This window comes from Falco punctatus (genome assembly GCF_963210335.1).
Source record: "Falco punctatus genome assembly, chromosome: 13".
In the NCBI taxonomy this organism is placed as follows: domain Eukaryota; kingdom Metazoa; phylum Chordata; class Aves; order Falconiformes; family Falconidae; genus Falco; species Falco punctatus.
The window spans coordinates 5,793,587-5,811,311 of NC_137593.1; the positions used below are offsets into that span (position 1 = coordinate 5,793,587).

General features: G+C 40.4%; 2 protein-coding genes and 1 long non-coding RNA gene across 5 annotated transcripts in view; 1 reads left to right on the top strand and 2 right to left on the bottom strand.

Annotated features, from left to right (window-relative positions):
- The window catches only part of LRRC31 (leucine rich repeat containing 31), a 60,335-nt gene that overhangs the window by 33,149 nt on the left and 9,461 nt on the right, over positions 1–17,725 (bottom strand). The gene's annotated exons all lie outside the window — the stretch shown is intronic.
- SAMD7 (sterile alpha motif domain containing 7) overlaps positions 1–17,725 on the top strand; it is a 39,664-nt gene that overhangs the window by 14,423 nt on the left and 7,516 nt on the right. For 2 of the 3 annotated variants that reach the window (XM_080410517.1, XM_080410518.1), the window contains 7 exons: positions 2,012–2,115; positions 2,839–2,965; positions 3,107–3,243; positions 4,333–4,411; positions 13,748–14,427; positions 15,829–15,950; positions 16,801–16,911. In XM_080410517.1, the coding sequence (XP_080266643.1) occupies positions 2,012–2,115; positions 2,839–2,965; positions 3,107–3,243; positions 4,333–4,411; positions 13,748–14,427; positions 15,829–15,950; positions 16,801–16,911 (1,360 nt within the window). The remainder of the gene's footprint in view (positions 1–2,011; positions 2,116–2,838; positions 2,966–3,106; positions 3,244–4,332; positions 4,412–13,747; positions 14,428–15,828; positions 15,951–16,800; positions 16,912–17,725) is intronic. The other variant, XM_080410519.1, reaches the window with a different exon arrangement.
- On the bottom strand, positions 10,364–13,836 carry LOC308072934. The gene is made up of 2 exons (XR_013931850.1): positions 11,468–13,836; positions 10,364–10,781 (listed from the first exon to the last, which is right to left on the bottom strand). It is a non-coding gene; the product is annotated as an uncharacterized lncRNA (long non-coding RNA).

Genomic DNA, 17,725 nt, shown 5'->3' on the forward strand with positions numbered 1-17,725 from the left:
GGAGAAGGACTGGTTGTGAAAAAGGGAATTTTGGTTGTTTCTGCTTGCTATTCCTAAGGAATTTCTGTATCCTAGGTAACTGGTTTAAAGGGAAACAAACCACTTGGCAACTGGATCCATCTTGTACTCAACAATGCCAACATCCCAAGCTGTGTTTGATCTCACTGAGACTTGTACACCACCACTGCCTTTACAGTGGTCTCATACACACAATTAGTCCCATAGCTGGATTTTGTGCCAATACTGTTAATCACAGGCATTGACTTTTAAGGCTAGAAGCAGGGGCAACATAGTATAAAAATAAAGATATATTTCAGCCTGCAAAGTAAGTTTGGCATAAATGTGAAAATACACGAGAAAGACTTGAGCAAAAGGTAGGCAGAGTTCTCAGGGAACAGTGGCATTTTAATGTAATATTATCATCACAACATGCTAAAGGCAAATTGACAAGTAAGCCATAAAATGGCCAGAACCACCTAAAGCCCTGGATGGTTCTGGACATCTGTGCTTCAGAGGCCACATCTTCATGGAGTGATTAATAACATGAATTCAGCAATCATCAGCACACAGCTGAAATGCAAGGCAGCTGCTGTCAGGGAATTAGTCAGCAATGACTTCCTTGCCATGGGATTCACATCCCAAACTGGACCCAGCAGACAGGACCCTTAGCAGCACAATCAGTCAGTCCTGTGTTTCTTAGATCTTGTTTCTCAACGATTCCTGTTTGCCGAGTTTCATGGAAAGATTCAGAAAGGCATGATTCACTTGAGCTCTCTCTGGCTTTGGTAGATTCTCTATGTGTCTCTCCTCATGTTTCTAAAGTGTCCCTCACTGCTATCTATACCAAGTGCCAACAGAACTCATGAAGCTGTAACTCTCTACCTAAAGGATGAAAACACTTAAGCATCAAGTCTTCCTTCTTTCAGGAGAGAAAGAATCCATTTCATCAGAGCTAACGGAGAAGAAAATTCAACTCCTTAATTTCAACTTACTTAAAAAAAAAAAAAACAACAACCAACCCGTTTGCTGTGCAAATCTAGTTTGAAACAAATGTACAGATGCCCATGATGCCTAGCCTACTCCCTCTGCCAACCCCTCAACTTAAAGCATCCCACACAGGATAGCTTTTAAACATCCAGGCTATGGGTGACAGGCCTTATTTGCTTTATGACCTATCTGCACAAAAAAATCCTGCTGTAGATCATCCCCCTGAAATCCTGAGCAGGACACACTGTGGTTATTTATCCGCCAGTATCAGGATCATTTGTCATCTAGTCACCTTCCTCCTTGGACAGAGTTAGAAATTCTCACGCAATCCACCTCAGTGACAGTACAGCTATTCAGTGACGCTTTGTAATCTACTAGTTTTTAGTCTAGATTTTTACTCCTCTGGCTTTATTTACCTGTACCTATATGGATAATCTGAGCCTCAGTGCTTTGATCACTGTTTTTGAACTACAAAGCATGTTCTTTAATTATTTTTTTTTTTTTTTTTTTACTTCATTTGCCAGTCTTAAGGGGCTGATATCATTTGGAACAGCTTATTTCTATCATTTCTTCCCATCTGTTTCAATTAGTTTACAGTAGACAGGGCTCCAAACTACTACAATTCCCTAAATTAAACCAAAGATACCTGCCTTCCTAAGTATGAGCACATGTCACTGTTCTCAGGGCTGCAGGCAAAAGCCTTTGGCTTACTTATGTCCTTTTGAGCAACTGGTATTTTCCAACTGACTTTCCTTGCACAGGAAGGCCCAAGGACATTGAACACCTCAGTACAAACAAGGGCAACATTCAGATGATCTTGAAAACTGAAAGTTTCTACATGGAAACCAATACAATCCTCAAACACTGAAAGGTACAGCTGTGACTGGCAGAACAACTACCATTTATCTGAGAAATAGCTTCAACCACCTGCTCTGTTTCTTACATTGTAGAATATCTTATTCTTTTCTTTGGGCCTGCTGGTTCAGTTCTTTACAATATAAAAGTGGTTGCTGTCTCCTTGCAGCATGACTCCACGAGATCACATGAGAAAAATGTCTATCCTGGGGGAACAAGGAACACTAGAAGAAAAGCACCTGTACAGATTAGCAAGTGGCATGGCAGCAGGAGGTAAGCAGGAAGAAATCTAACTGCACATTTGTTTATAGGATTGCTAATACTTGTACAACGTACAGGAAACAGCCAGTAACAGGTTTAGGGTCTTCAAAAAGTATTTCAAATTCACCTTAGGAGTAACTGGAGAAACATTTTTCTTTATGTAATTAAAAGTTAACATGGGGGATTCTTGGCATTCATAATTTGATCAAGAGATGCTAAGCACCTGGAAGAGTCAAGGTCACAGAGGAACTGCAACAAAACCCATAGCTAGTTGTTGTGATGTTCTGGCTTACCACTGCAGGCTCTCCCTTCTAGAGCTGCTGTCTCATGACAAGGCAGGTTCCAGCTAATAAGATTTTTCTAAAAATTAATCTGCATTAGAAATGAAAATGTTCTGAAGCAGAGAACTTACCATTCAGGGCCGTTCTCTTCTGTCTCATAGTGTTATATGGATTACTGTAAATTGTCCTTTTGTATACTTGACTGTGCACATCCTGTTTATTTTTACTGCAGTTTGATTGTATACATCTGTATTTTTTAGACAAAGTTGTTAAGGTGGCAGTGGAAACTTTTTTAATTGCTGTTATTACAAAAAAGTGTGATTTGCTAACTCATACTAAAATGCTGGCATTTGAGGAAAAAAAACACCCTATTTTATCTGGTGAAGTTATACTGCAGACAGAATTAATTCTAATTTACTACATTAGCAACAGAACTGTATATGCTTTGTGTCAGAACTGCGGCAGCGGCAAGAGATGCTAATGAGAAATCAGCTGATGGCAGTAAACCCTCAACTAATGGGTGCAGGCCAGCAAAGAATGCAGGCGATTCCCTCCCAGTTTGAGCCTCGACTGGTAGACAGGTATTTTGCACCATTTCTCTATTATATTACTGCAGTTAAAGAATAAATGTGCTTGTATTGTACCCGAGTATATAAAGATCCTAGATTATTCTTAACCAAACAATGTCCTTTGCATATTTGAATGTATTTTTTTCCTCTCAGAGATCTGTTGCCTTCAACTGAAATGATGGCATCAGCTGATGCAAGACAAATCCATATAGCGTCCCACCTCGGACCCACAGTCCCACAGCATGCAAACATGCCAAACATATTGTCCAACCGCATTTACCCAGGCCCAGGTAACGAAGCATTTTCTGCATCCTGACAAGTGAGAGTATTTAAATGAGAAAGCAAACTGCACCTACTAGTTTTTCCATAGGTAGCGTCAGTAACAGTTTATTTTCTTTGCACAAATGGTCTCACTAAAAGGAAGCATTCTGCCTATTATATGTTTTAAACTGTGTCCATTTAAGTCCAAACACAACCATTTTAGCTTTTTTTAAAAATACACTGCTTTCAAAATTATCTGCACAATTTTGTTGTCTTCTTTTCTTTTTGTATTTTCACACTTAAAGAAGCAAGTCAAATCAACGCTTCTTGCTACATTTAGCCAACGCTCATACATGAGCAAGAGCTGCTTTCAGAGACCACTTTACCTATCCTATTCTTTAATCATAATATCACATGCCAGTTTACTCCTGTAGGGCAACTACAAGTCCTTTTAACAAAGGCTCAAAATTACAGGGCACAGTTCTAAGGAGAAAGCTGGGTATTGCAGCATGGCAACACAACTGTGACAAACACGTCATGCTGCACATAAATTTGCATATCACTTTATACAAAGACGTCATATCTTAAGGCTCCTTCTTTGAGAAGAGTGATTAAATTATTGATGCCACATAGATCCATAAACAAGATTTTCTGGCTTCAGCTTCCAACCCCCCCAAATGCAGATCTCAAATAAGATACTCTCTCAAGAGGAAATATAATTGTAAATTACATGGCACCTAGGCTGAAGACAGTCTCGAAGGAGCAGGCTGGCTTTGCTTAACTGTTGGTTATTATCTTCTGGGCAACTATGTGTACTTCAAAGACATAGGTCACCAAACAGAATCACACTGCTGTCTCTTCCCTTTATGGATAATACCTAAATACAGATTTGATCCTACAAACACCTGATGCTGGACTTCACATTTCTACCACATATTCTCACCAAAGCAATGAGCAGAAATACTATTTAACTTGAAGTCATATCAGTTTCCTAGTGAAGCACATAATTCAAGTCTTAATAAGCTTTTTAAAGGGTCTCTCCATTGCTTTGGAGTTTGTGCATTTGCTTGAGGAAACTAGTGAATTTTAAAGATTTTTTTTCCCCCCCTCCCTTCAAGGATACAGCTTTCTGCAACCAGAATCCATGGAAGCTGTGGCCAGAAGACAGGAACTGGTTCAAAAGCAAAATATTGCCAGGTAATCAATAGTAAGCTTTGCTCTGAGGTGCATGCCAGAATTAGGGCAGCAAAGGCAGCTGAAAATTATTAAGTCACAGACGTGTTATAGGCTTTTATTTACAGTGATCAAGGTACTTTTTCAAGTCAACCAGGGAAGCAGAGAGCCCCTAGTTGTCTCTGAAGGCCTGAAGCTACTAACTTCCCCCTTGCCCCTATTCCGCTTTTAGCCCTAAAATAACACAAGGAAAAGAAACAAGCCCCTCAGCTTGGTTAAAGAAACAAACAAGATACAGACTTCAGCCCCAGCCCTTGAACTCTGGATCTAAACACCCTGAAGTTACAAAAAGTCAGAAAAGAATTCAAACTTTACAGCTGTATATTATCACACACATGTTAAGACACCAGAGCTGGGCCCTTGGGATGATTAGCTGTGCCTTCACCCTACCAGGGTAGACAGCTTTCCTAGTTTAATATAGTCTGAATGTTAGGGTAAGTACAGAGAATTTGGTTATTTGTACCAGTTTCAGCGTAATCAGTAGCTGGTTAAGTAGCCACCAGTGCCCTCCCTCACAGCCACACCATTTCCATAGCAGAACTCTAACCTCAAGCACTCCTGCACTGGGCTTCAGCACCGTACTGAGTGGCAGCACCCCTCACACAGTAAGACTAAAAGCAAAGAACAAATACATCTGAGTAGGCATCTCAAAATAATCATAACAGAAGTTTTTTAGCTCTTCAGTCGATTACTGAACTCCTCCAAGCACAAGATTTACATTAGCAATGCATTTCATATAGCTCTTGTCACATGGTAAAAACCCTGAGAAAAATCAGTAAAAACTAACAGCAAGCATTGATTTAAAGAATCAGTTACCAATATTTGAGTGAGCGGAGGTTATCTTTATTCGGCAGCGCCAGGTGCATGGGGGATCACTCCAAAGTCATGCACCCCAAGGGAACCTTGTGCCTGGACAATTAGCACACTCCTTATGTCACCCATTCAAGGATTTAGTACATCCTCAAGTCAACAATAAGGGTCTCCTCGGATAAACATGAGCACACCGTTCTTTAAATAAATCACATATGGCCCATTATTCATTCCCCCCTTTTCTAACAACTATTGTAAATTCTTTTACAACTATAAAAAAATCACTATGCCCTATGATCATTCTTTGACAGTACCAACCAAAACATTGAAGTAATACACATATTAGTATTCCTAAAACTATTACAATGAGTATTATAACAAAAGTGTGGTTACCTAATCTGGAATGGTTAAAGCATGAAGTTTTTGTCCCATATAGCCTTAAAATTCCATGACAAATCATCTTTAGTAATTTCATGTAAAATCTGAAACCTGTTCCATATCTTATAGATATCTGTTTCAATTTGATTACTTTGGTCTATGTATACATCCAGTAATCATTCCACCCATCAGATTGGGAACAAGTGTTTTGCCCTGGGTTTCCAGGACATGCTCCCTCTGTCTTGCTTTGAGCTTCCCAACAACAGTTATTATCACTTTTCATAAATATTGTGGTGATTAGGCTTAATATTTGTAAATCAAAACATATGAGTTGGGTCCCAGATTTATCATCAAATAGGCAATATCCTCCACCATCATCTGTTTTTTTCCAAAAGTCTGGCCAGGTAGGCCATTTGTCATCAAGATAATTCAAGTTTTGAGAGGCCACCCCATACAGGGGTGTTACCAGGCCTCCTTTAGGAAGACAGGTACATATCCAGCATTCCTTAGCTTTCGTAACATTAACAATCATTTGCAATGTTTGAAGATGGGTATTGTTTACCCATGCTTCAGTTTCTAAAATACTGACAACTGTTACAATCAAGATCAGAATAACTTTACACAAATGTCCCCTGATCCTTTTGACAGTCCATTGTGTCTCCAGAGATTTCTTTACCTGTCAATATCGGGTTCCTCCTTTATCTTGACTGCAGTAAAGATGGCCAACAATACTCAATAGGGTCCATTCCACTTCTCTTGTAGAGGATCACCCCATTATAATTATGATCTAAAGAACCATAGACCCATGGGTCCTGCTGGGGTGATGGCCCATGATTTCTCAGGAGCCTTCTTTATTGAGAGTAGTGAATCCAGGCTGGTTGTTCTCTTATCTTGACAGTGGTGAAGGTTGTCAGCAGCACCAGATAGGGTCCTTCCCACTTTTCTTCCAAAGGTTTCCCTGAAAAAGTCTTTATCACCAGACTTAAAGGAATGGACTGGTTGATCTAATCCTCTGGCCCTTGTTAATTGTCTCTGGAGGGCCTTCATATATTCACACAAATATCCCTCTCCTAACTGCCTTAGATCTTCTCCAGCAAATTGTAACTGGTACGGTCTCCCATATAATATTTCAAAAGGGCTCAAATTCTCCTTTGTTCTCAGTTTAGTTCATATTCTTAATAATACCAAGGAAAGAAATTGTGGCCAAGTTAAATAGGTCAAGAGACAAATCTTCACTATCTGTTAATTAATTAAATGGTTCATTTTTTTCACTTGTCCACTTGCTTGAGGCCTATAAGGAGTGTGTAATTACCAACCTATTCTTAATACTGTACTCACTTGTTGTATTATTTTGGCACAAAAGTGTGAGCCTCTATCCGAAGAGATTGTTGCCAGAACCCCAAAGTGGGGGATAATTTCATTTAACAATCCCTTTGTTACCTCTCTTGCTTTGTTTGTTCGACAAGGGAAAGTTTCTGGCCAACCTGAAAACATATCAGTCATAACTAATTAATATTGGTACCCCCCTTTTCTTGGGAGTTTGGAAAAATCAACTTGCCACTGTTGTCCTGGATAATTTCCTCTACTAGTGTTCCCTAGTTTTATTCTATTTGGTACATTGGGATTATTACGTAAACACACTTTGCATTGCTGAGTCACTTGTTTTATTACAGTATATAAGTTTCACCCTATCAATTTCTGATTTAGACTTTTATATAACATATCAGCTCCCCAATGAGTCTTATTATGTTCTGTTAGGGCTGTGGTCTGTATTAAATTGGATGGTACCACTGTACGGCCATCTGCCAAATAAGCCCACTTATTTAATTTTATTTTACCATTCATGTCCTGAATTAGCTTTAGGTCTTCTTTAGACTAGTTTGGCTCCTGATCTATACTTACAGTTTGGATTTTACCATCTGGTATTAAGGATAATTCCTCCTTTCCCACCTCCTCTGCTACTCGTCTGGCCTCATGGTCGGCCAGGCGCTTTCCAATTTCCAAATCAGTGCCTCAATGGGTCATCTTATGTTCTTCCTTCCTGGATGACCCTCTTGTAACAGCAGGGGCCATTCCTCACATCAAGGTCTGGCATGGCACATGTTCCCACTGCTCAACGCCTACTGGGTTGCAGCCAACAGCAGAGCTCAAGATTCTTCTTGGTGGCAAACACAGAGGCCAACCCAGTCTTGCCCTTGACTATGGTAGGAGGCACCTGACCAACCTTATTCCTTGTACTTCGTTGTCAGTGCAGAGTTTCATCTGTGCATCCCATAACAAGTCACTGTCATGGTAAAACACACAGATTTACATTAGTAGAACTACTACAGAATGTATTTTATCTCAGTTTTTATGCCAATATCCCCTACAGCCCTGCTGACTAAGGGATATTGTTTTACCAGAACTAGGCAGGCCTCCCGCTTATCATTTTTACTGTAGCGGGTAAAGCATTTTTCGCCTTACCTGGAGTTTATTTCCAGATATACCTGGTTAAAGATTTCTTTTATTTCAGGGAGGTCCTCTTTTCCACTTTTCTGTTGAATTAAAGATAAGCTCAAGATTTCAATTACTTTATCATTTTTAACTTTTGGTTTCATTTCTCCTTCTTTAAACATCTAGATGTTCTAATAAATCTCATCCCAACAAAGATTTTGGTGAATTTGGCATTCTTATTTGTTTTCTTGGTTTGTACTTTAAAGGTTTCAGGATGTTTTCCTGGTGGCCAGCAGCTCCCACAACTGTAACAAGTTCTTTTCACTGAAGTTTAACACTAAGAAGTCCACCTTATTTTTCCTAGTCCCTAGTTCACCAGAACCCCTTGCTGGTTCTTTAGCTTAGGGCAATTTCAATTCCAGTGTCCACTTTCCCTACAATATGCACAGTGATCGATCGGATCCCATAGGAGAGGGATTCACTCTTTCACTTCTGCCTGACATTCCTCCTCTGTCTCTGCCTCATCTCCTCTACCAGTTTAGAATGACCCAGCACTTCTTCTCTTACCTTCTGTACATGTTCCCTGTTCCTTCTATCAACATCATAATTACCTAGTAACAATCAACTCGAACCTTTATCTAGCCCTATTAGACCATCCTGACAAGTCTTTCACAACCAACTTTCAAACATCTAAATTTCCCCATCAAAGATGCACCTTTATTCTCCTCAGACCCACTGCATGCCCTAAAGGGGCCGTTACGGTCCTGTTGTACTGCAAATGCTGCAGCAATTGGGGTGACATCATCAGGTCCTTCTGCTCAATTGTCAGCAACAGCAACCTCCTCCTCCTCACCATCAGAAGGATTCGGGGCAGGAGATGCTCTTCCTGCTCTGTTCCTGCTCTGCAGGTTACACAAGCCTGCCTCTGCAACAGCACTTCTGTTCTCTTTCTTACCCTGAATGCTAATCTGCTACTTGTTGCTTTAAGTCTGTGTTCTTATGTATAATGCCTTTGCGGGGAAACAGAAAACACCCTGCCATGCGCATGACTCAAGTTGCATCTTTGAGTGGGTATGGGGGTTTGTACAAACTCACCTCAATACTTTAACACTTTCACAGGGTCTTTGATTCTCCCCCCCCCCCCCCCCCCCCCCGCCCCGCTTCAGATCTTACATACATTAGTACAAGTTTTTATCTTACAACGTGTTTCATTCTGGTTGCTCCACAGAAGGAACCACAACCTGAGCTTTTTAACACAAAAATTTCAACAAGAACATCTTTCTAGTTTAGGTCTCAGTTTTTTCCCTATCCTTTTTTGGAGCCATAATCAAAGATCAGGTGGTGTTAATCCCGCACTCCTTCTGTCACACAAACATATCTGCACACATTGCTTCATCCCACTTATGTTCTCTATGAAGAAACAGCACAAGCTGTAAAATTGTGTTGTAATGTAAGACTTCCTTCGAGTGGCCATCTTTCACCATCACCTAATGTATACGAAGGCCACCAATTCTGACAATATTTTAAAAATGTCTTTTTGTTCAAATTTCCACTGGGAATTCCACCAAATTCTTTCCAATGATTCAAAATACATCCCAGGGGTGTTTTGGTATTTATTTCTTGGCTCAGTTTGCCGCCCCCCCCCCCCCCCATTCCTAATGAGTCTGGTATTTGTCTACAATGTATTAGTTATTACTGGAGGCACTATACTTATCTCAGAACACACACCACAGTTCAAGACCTCTATTTAGCCTTATTTCTTGGCCTCATTATTTTTATATTATCTCCTCGCAAAATAATATCTTAGGCACTTGCCCCCTTTGTTCGAGTATACAGACAGCACCTAAGACACTAAGGGCAGAGGTTAGTTCGTGCTTTTTCCAAATTACATTAGTTCTAATGTTTTGTCCACAGTCTCCCGCTCTAATTTCTAATTATGCATTCCAACACTTCATAAATTGATTTTACAATCGCTCCATCCATCTCTGGCCAGCCCCTCGTGGGGAATACAGACACACAGATAGGGACTCCCCACTCGCTTCACAGTTACACTCACACACATCACACTCTCCGGGCAGCCCTCAGTCACACAGGCAGTATGTTACACGGTACTGTGCACTTACATACAACTCTAGTAATGCTGACAGTTCGCATTATCACACAAAGTACGCATTTCAATGAACAATTGCCAAAAAACAGATTCTAATTTTTTCTGGCCTTAAGCAGAGTGTTAAGTTTTCAGCTATTTGCCTAGAATTACCAGAATATTATTATTTTTTTCAACATACATTTCATAACTCCAATTTTGAACATGTAACTAGACAACACATAGAACAAACAAGACAGAGCGCTATTTCAGTTGTTACGTTCTAGGAATTCCCCAAATCTTAAGACAACCTAAAGGAAGTTTTTAGCTTCCCAAATCTTAAGACAATCGAATAGGACTATTACCCTTTTCAGAAGGCGTCCCTTCTTCTCAACCCTGCGAGACGGCGTCCCGTCTTTCGTCTTATGGGGTAAAACCAAATCTTAAAAGACAATCAAATACTCAAAACAAAAAAGGTATTTATATTTATTCTATGTTGTGCAGAAGTCCTTGTCCACCCGTGTGAGAAGCTGAGGGGTAGGGGAGTCTTGCTGACAGAAGATGCAGTCAGGGGCCCTGAGGGTCCCCAGGCCCCTGGATTCCAGCACTGGTGGAGAGTTCTCCTGGCTGGTTCACCAAATTGATGCCCAAACAGCACGGAGTAACTGCTCGGAGACGAATTTTGTCTTTAAGCAGCAACCCCCACCATATACTCAATAATTCTTTACACTATATGCACTTTAAAACATATAGAGGTTTACACTCACCCCTCGGATGCTCAAGACAGTACTCACATGCCAACATTCATATTATACAGAAATGTTCTCACATTTCCAACATAAAATAGATATTTAATATTAATCCTATAATTATTAATCTTGCATATACAGATTGACTCCAAATTATCAAATGTTTCAGTCTTCCGACTAAAACACAGATTTCCAATATTACCTTAATATTAAAACAAATACCAAAACAGAATCAGAGTTCTGATACCACCTTAACATCGAAACAAATACCAGAACAGAAACGAATATCAATCCTATGTATATGGATTGACTCCAAATTACCCGACATTTTAGTCTTCAGACTAAAACATAAATTACCAGATCAGTATCAGATGTATGCCTGCGGTGCTAGCTACCCAGCATGCGCCACCCTGCATAAGCACACAGAAATCTTACGACTTATGCACAGCTTTACAGATGGACCAGTCCCCAGAAACAGAAATATCCAGAACAAAACAGTACTATTCTAAATACAATATAATTATAATATTTAAAATTAATATAATATTTGAATAAAGATAGTACCTTTGCTCAGCAAGATGGAGTCCTTGTCTGCTCCTGCGGTGATCCAGATGAGATGAGGAGCCCCTCCGGGAAAATTCCCAGGGGTACCCCAGGGAGTCCCCACTCTCAATGGGTCCCGCAGCCGAGCAGAGGAGGTCCCATCTGGGTTGCCAAATTGATTTAAAGAATCAGTTACCAATATTTGAGTGAGCGGAGGTTATCTTTATTCGGCAGCACTGGGTGCATGGGGGAATCGCTCCACCAAAGTCTCGCACCCCAAGGGAACCTTTCAGCCCCCCCTTTATACAAGCCACTCATGTCTCTTTGTTAACTTTCCGGGAACTCATTAACATATCTTGTGCCTGGGCAATTAGCACACTCCCATTCAAGGACCTAGTATATCTTCAAGTTAATGATATTAACATATCTTGCACCTGGACAATTAGCACACTCCTTATGTCACCCATTCAAGGATTTAGTACATCCTCAAGTTAACAATAAAGGCCTCCTCAGATAAGTGTGAGCACACCGTTCTTTAAATAAATCATATATGGCCCATTATTCAGCATGGCCATCACATACACCCTCAGCCACATGAGAGCCAGTCCTACCTGCTCAGGCTTGTTCTTCAGTGCACCAAACCTGGGAGAGAGAGGAGGAAAAAAAACCCCAACAACCCACGAAAAAAAACCCCAACAACCCACGAAAAAACCCACAAAACCCTAACAAAAATAAAACCCCAAAACCTCAACATAAGACACCCCAACCTAAATCTATGAGATAACCTTTCACCATACTCACAATTTTTGATTTTTTGCTACACCACATGACCCCTTTACCCTTTATAGAAATCAGGTGTTGGCAACCATTCTCTTGCACTTGGTGCAGCTGTGCTGCTGAGCACCTGGGCCCAAATCTTTGTTCTTCAAGGGACTCTGCCTCATACCAAAGCTCAGTGATTCCCCACCTTGCTGGTTCTCACAAAAGCAGGCTGTCTTATCTGGAGGAATATTCAGGAATGTAACCCTCTTTGCTGTGTATCTCCACCTCAAGAACTGTGTGTGAGTAATGACAATTAGGCAAGAGGTACAAGGACATGGTACATAGACAAAACACACTTGGATCTCTGAAAGCAGAGAATTAATGGTTCAGAGGTTGTTGCTAAGGCAAAAACAGGGCAGAAAAAAGCTCTGAATGTTATGGAGTGATCAACTAATTCCTCGTAACAATCATCTGAATAGACACCTTTAGCTCAAACTGTTTTCCTGACAATTTTACATTAATGAGAAGACTAAAACTCAGACTCCCTCTGATCTGTTGTCCTCACCGCACTATTAAGAAAGCTATCTTGGTGCACGTTAAAGACTTGTCTGCCCTCACAAGCCCTTTTCCAGAGAACAGTGTGGAAGTCCCACTGAAAGCTCATCAAAGCAAGGACAGCAGACTGAGATGTTTCTGGTTTATGTCTGGTAGATTGGCTCACTTTTGCCATCTCTCAGCTCCACATGAAGCTGTGGAGCTCTAGGAGCTATAGTTTTTTCTTTTGGTCACTAGCTTGGCTCCAGAGAAAGCTGATGCTAGTGAAGGTTGGTACAATGGAGACACATACTACTTGAATTCTCCATATCTCACTGGTAAGCACTTCTACCTGCTATGCCAGAGGCAGGAAGCTGGCACAGACTCTGGAGCATTGGCTTGATCCACCAGGAGGGAGATGGTGGAGCACTTACTACCAGAATCTCACCCTTTCACACCCTCAGAGCCATGCTCAGGTGCCAGGTACTACGGAGAGTTACTCAAGAGACTTAACGTTAGCTTACTCTGAATATATGCACAGGTTCCATAGACAATATAATTCTAGTTCTTTATCGCTTACAATATCACTGCAATTTTGCAGTTTTCTGTACAATTTTCTGATGGGTAATATAAATCACTTATCTTCTTTAGTCTTTGACTGTTATGTCCCTGGAGACAATTTTCCAAATCCCAAGGGAGCATAATCACCATAATAATGCCTGGATTGCCAATATACAAATGACTTCTTTGTCTGAAATATTATCCAGAAGCATTACATGGAAGATATTTTTTTTCCTTTTAGTTCACTGGCAGCATATTAGATGTAGCCAGATTTGCCCATCCATCTGCAGTTTGTGCCCTCTTACACACAGCAATACAGGGGAGACAGAAGAAAAGCAGTACTCTTGCCTATTCAATTATCTGAGTTTTATTCTGCTGCTGTAAAAAAGAGGTGATGAAGGAACAGAGCTGCCCTAACTGCCTGTGCTCCTGTGTGTCTTTCAGAATGGAAATGGAGATGAATGCTATTTTTCAGCAAAAAGAAATGGAGAAAGTTCATCGGAAAGGACTACTGGGTCTGGAAGCACCTTTCCTTTACCATGGCATGCCAGCTAGTCCCATTGCTTTTCGTGGCAGGCACAGACTACCTGAAGGCCATCTTCCCAGCGACTTATACGTTCATCGCACCACCATTGATGAAATTCATGGCAATGCTATGCTCATGGCAACCAGCCCATACCCTCCAGTCAGCACTTTGCAAAGGGAGAGGGGACGTCGACCAGGGAGAAGAACTGGAAATCACAAAACTGCAGACTGTAGTGCCAATGGCACAAAGAACCAAGGTGATGACAAAACTACAGACCCTACTTCAGCTACAGTGGATGATGAGAAAGAAGACAAGAAAGAAGCAGAGGTGGAGACACCAAACAAACATGAACAAACAAAAAACCAGACTGAGCCATCTGCTGTTGCCAAAAACTGTAAAGAGTTTGAACAAGGCTTGAGAAAAAACTGTGCTACTCATGAAATGTCTACTGAAACCAACAACTGCAGCAGCACAAATGAGAAGGAATCTAATAGTTCCTGTGCTGCTTTTGATGAGAAGTACATGTACCCTTCTGCAATACCATTCTCAACATTACCATATGGATTTCCCGTACCCAGCAACCCATTGCTACCTTCAGGTTTGTCAAGTCTCCAGATTAGTTAGAGTGGTGTGTTGATATAATTTATTATTATTGATTTGCACTCTTATTTCTTCCCTCTGTTTTAAGCAAATTTTTGGTATGATAGAGTCATGACAACTAAATGTAGAATTCATATGCAGCAAATAGTAATACTTGGTAAATCCAAGTCAGCAAAGGTAAAGTGTGGGTTTTTCTACCTGCGAGCTGTGTTTGCTGACATAACAGTGCTGAAACCTTAGGCTGCAGTGCTTTATTTTGCAGGACAATGCAATTACACAGCAAAAAGTCACAAAGCAGCTTCCTAACTATTTCAATGCTTTATGCCATACACTATACTGTGTTTGTGTTTATATCAGTCCCTAGGGACAACACAGTTGTCACCCCTAAACTGTCAAGTTAGCAGCACTTTGAGGTTCGCTACAATTCTGTTCAACATATTACATTCTATCCTCTCCTTCTGGTGGTCAGGAGGAAATGTAACAGCACACAATCTACTGACCATAATCCCTGTGACTGTCAAACAGGACAAGGAATCCCCTTAGAAGTTGCACTCATTTAAGAACAAACTTAACCCTAAGACTTGGCCTCCTCAAGAGCAGAATGTAAGACACAGGCCTCTCCAGCCACTGTGCACCAATTATTGTTTCTAAAGCTTTGTCTCTTTTGTTAAATGCACCAGTGCCAGTGGATGAGCCCTGCAAAACTTCCCATTACCTGAAATGAGAACAGGCTGGAGTGTTTGTCCAGGATCATCTACTATATCACTGAAAAATATATAATCACAGAATCACAGAATCATTTAGGCTGGGAAAGACCTTTAAGGTCATCGAGTCCAATGAAAACCTAACACTGCCAATTCCACCACTAAAGTATGTCCCTAAAATGCACATTAAGTATTCAGTTCCTGTCTGCAAAAGGAATTTCAATTTAAATAAACATAATAGCTGAATGAAATTGTGACATAACTTCGCTCTTCTGCCCACAACTTTTCTGCATGTCCTTCTAACTCACAGTAGACACTATAAGCTAGTAAAGGCTTGGTTCCATTCTACTGAAATATAAATATTAGTCAAGTTAAAAACAACAGTAGGACCTAAAAACCATCGGATAATGTACTCATTAGAGAAAATACTGCAGAATTACTTGTGTGCGTAGTGATGGTACATACAGTGCCAACAGTAAACAAAAGAAGCCACCAAAAGAAAACCCTCCAGGATCAGCTGCTACTGACTATCTGGTGATTTTGGTGTCAAAGACTCCTGTATCTGTCTGTGACTACACAGTGCTGTTAGTATATTAGGTTCTGGACAAGTGTTAAAATTCTCATGTTAGCAATCATTTCCTATTGATTTGCAAGTAAAGTTCTACAAACATAACATTTGCATTTCCTCCTCAAAGGAGCACATGGCCTGATCCTGAACGTAGAAGACATTTCTTCTGTTGAAGACATTCGCAAATGGACAGTTGATGACGTATACAACTTCATCGTTAGCCTCCCAGGCTGTTCAGATTATGGCCAGGTGATAATAAACACTCATCACATTTTGGGTCTTTAGGACAATTTAGATTTTAAGGTCATCAGACAAATGTAAATGCTAGAGGTTAATTGGTTGTCACAAAGTTACAAACAATAGTAGTTTTCATTGTGCTTCAACTTATGAAGCCATGCTCTGAGAGGTTACATGCATTTCTGCTGCAACAACACAATACCAGCAGAAAAACAACAGCATAAGAAAAGTATCTTATTTTTTTCATTCCACATGCCCTGAAGAATTTTTATGCACATTAAAGCAATTTCTCATTCTTGAATATTGGTATCCTACCCCACCTGAGCTCTTAGAGGCATCATTCCTTTTGAAAAAATGAAGTATCATTAGAAATACAAGCAAAGAGGTTGAAATCTTGCATGTTCCTGGTAAAACCTTAAGAAGATCAACACTATTCTTTCATCAGTAGCAGGCTGCTCACTTCCTGAAAAAAAAAAAAACCAACCAAAAAACAAAAAAAAAACCTCCTAAGCAAACAAAACTCCCACAAAGTATCATTGAAATGTTACAAAGTTGCAAACAGAAACCCCAACAAAGTATCACTGAAGTGTTACAAAGTTGCAAACAAAACCCCACAAACAACCACATTGAAATGTACAAAGTTGCCACTTGCCAAGAACAAGTAAATAAACTACCTGCAAATACACTGATACCCACAGACCTGAACAAGAGACCGCATGCTGCAGTCAGGAGATAAATAAGATAAAATAGTTGCACTGTTATTTCCTCCTTCTATTTATTGCCTATGCCTCAAGATTAAGTATAAAAGATAACCAATGAAGTCTGTTTTAGCACATCATGATGTGTTCTATCATTTCATAAGGTATTTAAAGACCATGCTATTGATGGAGAAACCCTCCCCCTACTAACAGAGGAACATCTCCTGGATACAATGGGATTAAAACTCGGACCAGCATTAAAAATCCGCTCTCAGGTATGGTCATTAAATGTATGCCAAGATGGCAAGTCACAGAGATGTGAAAGAGTCAGAAGCTAACAGGATGAATTTTTTTTCAAACCGAAACACACTTTTTTCTTACTGATAAGGCAACTACCATAATATTAGGAGAAAAGAAATTACTCCAGCATAGTTTGCTTTCACTTCTCTGCATGTTACAACAACATGTAGGGGAGACACTAAGGGGAGGTTAGGACTGACAGTTTGAGAGACAAAGTGGAGTCAGGATACAACACTGGAGACTAGGCTGACCTTGGAAATGGAAAAGACATGTTTGACAGAATAACTGTTTCACTTTTCTTTTGCCTTCCCAGCTAGTAAGAACTGCTCTGATAGACACTTGCTTTTGCTTCAACCTGTCTTTTAAAACATACCAAGCAGAGGTTTCTACAGCCTTTTGGGGAATATGATCACACATGTTTCACAGACAGGCTGTCCCTTTATGTTTAAAATTTTCTGCTCTTAATTTCATCAGTAATATCAACTCTCTGTGTGTTTCTGTTGTTGCCTGGTTCTTTTAATTTTCTTTAACCCTTTGCTCTCTCTTACTCTTCTCTCATTAAAAGCACCTTCCCTGCTCCTGGCTGGCAGTTTGCCTCCCCTCTGTCCCATGGGTGCTACAGCACCTAGAGAGCAAGAGGAGCCTGATGCCAGGCTCAGTCACTGGACCATTTCCCAAACTGAGTATTGCCAAGCTTCTTCCACAAGAACCAGAACCTGGAAAAATATGAGAGGGAAAAAAAAGAAAATATTCTTTTCATTTTTGCTAATCACTGATAACCCTTTGAGG